General features: G+C 63.8%; 1 protein-coding gene across 1 annotated transcript in view; it reads right to left on the bottom strand.

The window, feature by feature from the left end:
• Nucleotides 1-14: 14 nt before the first annotated feature.
• NXF1 (nuclear RNA export factor 1) overlaps nt 15-370 on the bottom strand; it is a gene marked incomplete at both ends in the record, with an annotated part of 3311 nt that continues 2955 nt past the window's right edge. Inside the window, 2 exons of the mRNA XM_010293640.1 lie at nt 15-122; nt 216-304. Coding sequence (XP_010291942.1) covers nt 15-122; nt 216-304 — 197 coding nt within the window. The remainder of the gene's footprint in view (nt 123-215; nt 305-370) is intronic.

The following is a 370-nucleotide window of genomic DNA, read 5'->3' as shown; positions in this document are numbered from 1 at the left end:
AGGGCAGCACCCACCTCGTTGTGAGAGAGGTCGAGGATCTTGAGGCCGGCGGCTTTCTGTGCCAGCTCGGACAAGTCGTCCAGCTGGTAGAGCTTGTTGCTGCTCAGGTTCAGGGATTGCAGCTGCGGGAACAGGTAAGGGGTTGTGGGGGTCAAATGGGGGCTGTGGGGGTTCAGCTGGTGCCGCTGGAGCACGGAGAGCCACCCCATCCTCACCTCGGGGATGTTGTCCTCGATGATGCGCAGCACGACCAGCATGCAGCTCCGTTGGTTCAGCACCACGTCGATGCTCTGCGACACCAGATCTGGCGCAGGGGGAAGGTGTGGAAACGAGGGGTGAGGGGCTGGCCACCGCAGCCCCCCCCCACCAC

This window comes from Phaethon lepturus, unplaced genomic scaffold, assembly GCF_000687285.1.
Source record: "Phaethon lepturus isolate BGI_N335 unplaced genomic scaffold, ASM68728v1 scaffold34528, whole genome shotgun sequence".
Taxonomy (NCBI): domain Eukaryota; kingdom Metazoa; phylum Chordata; class Aves; order Phaethontiformes; family Phaethontidae; genus Phaethon; species Phaethon lepturus.
This window is presented reverse-complemented; position numbering and strand designations above follow the sequence as displayed.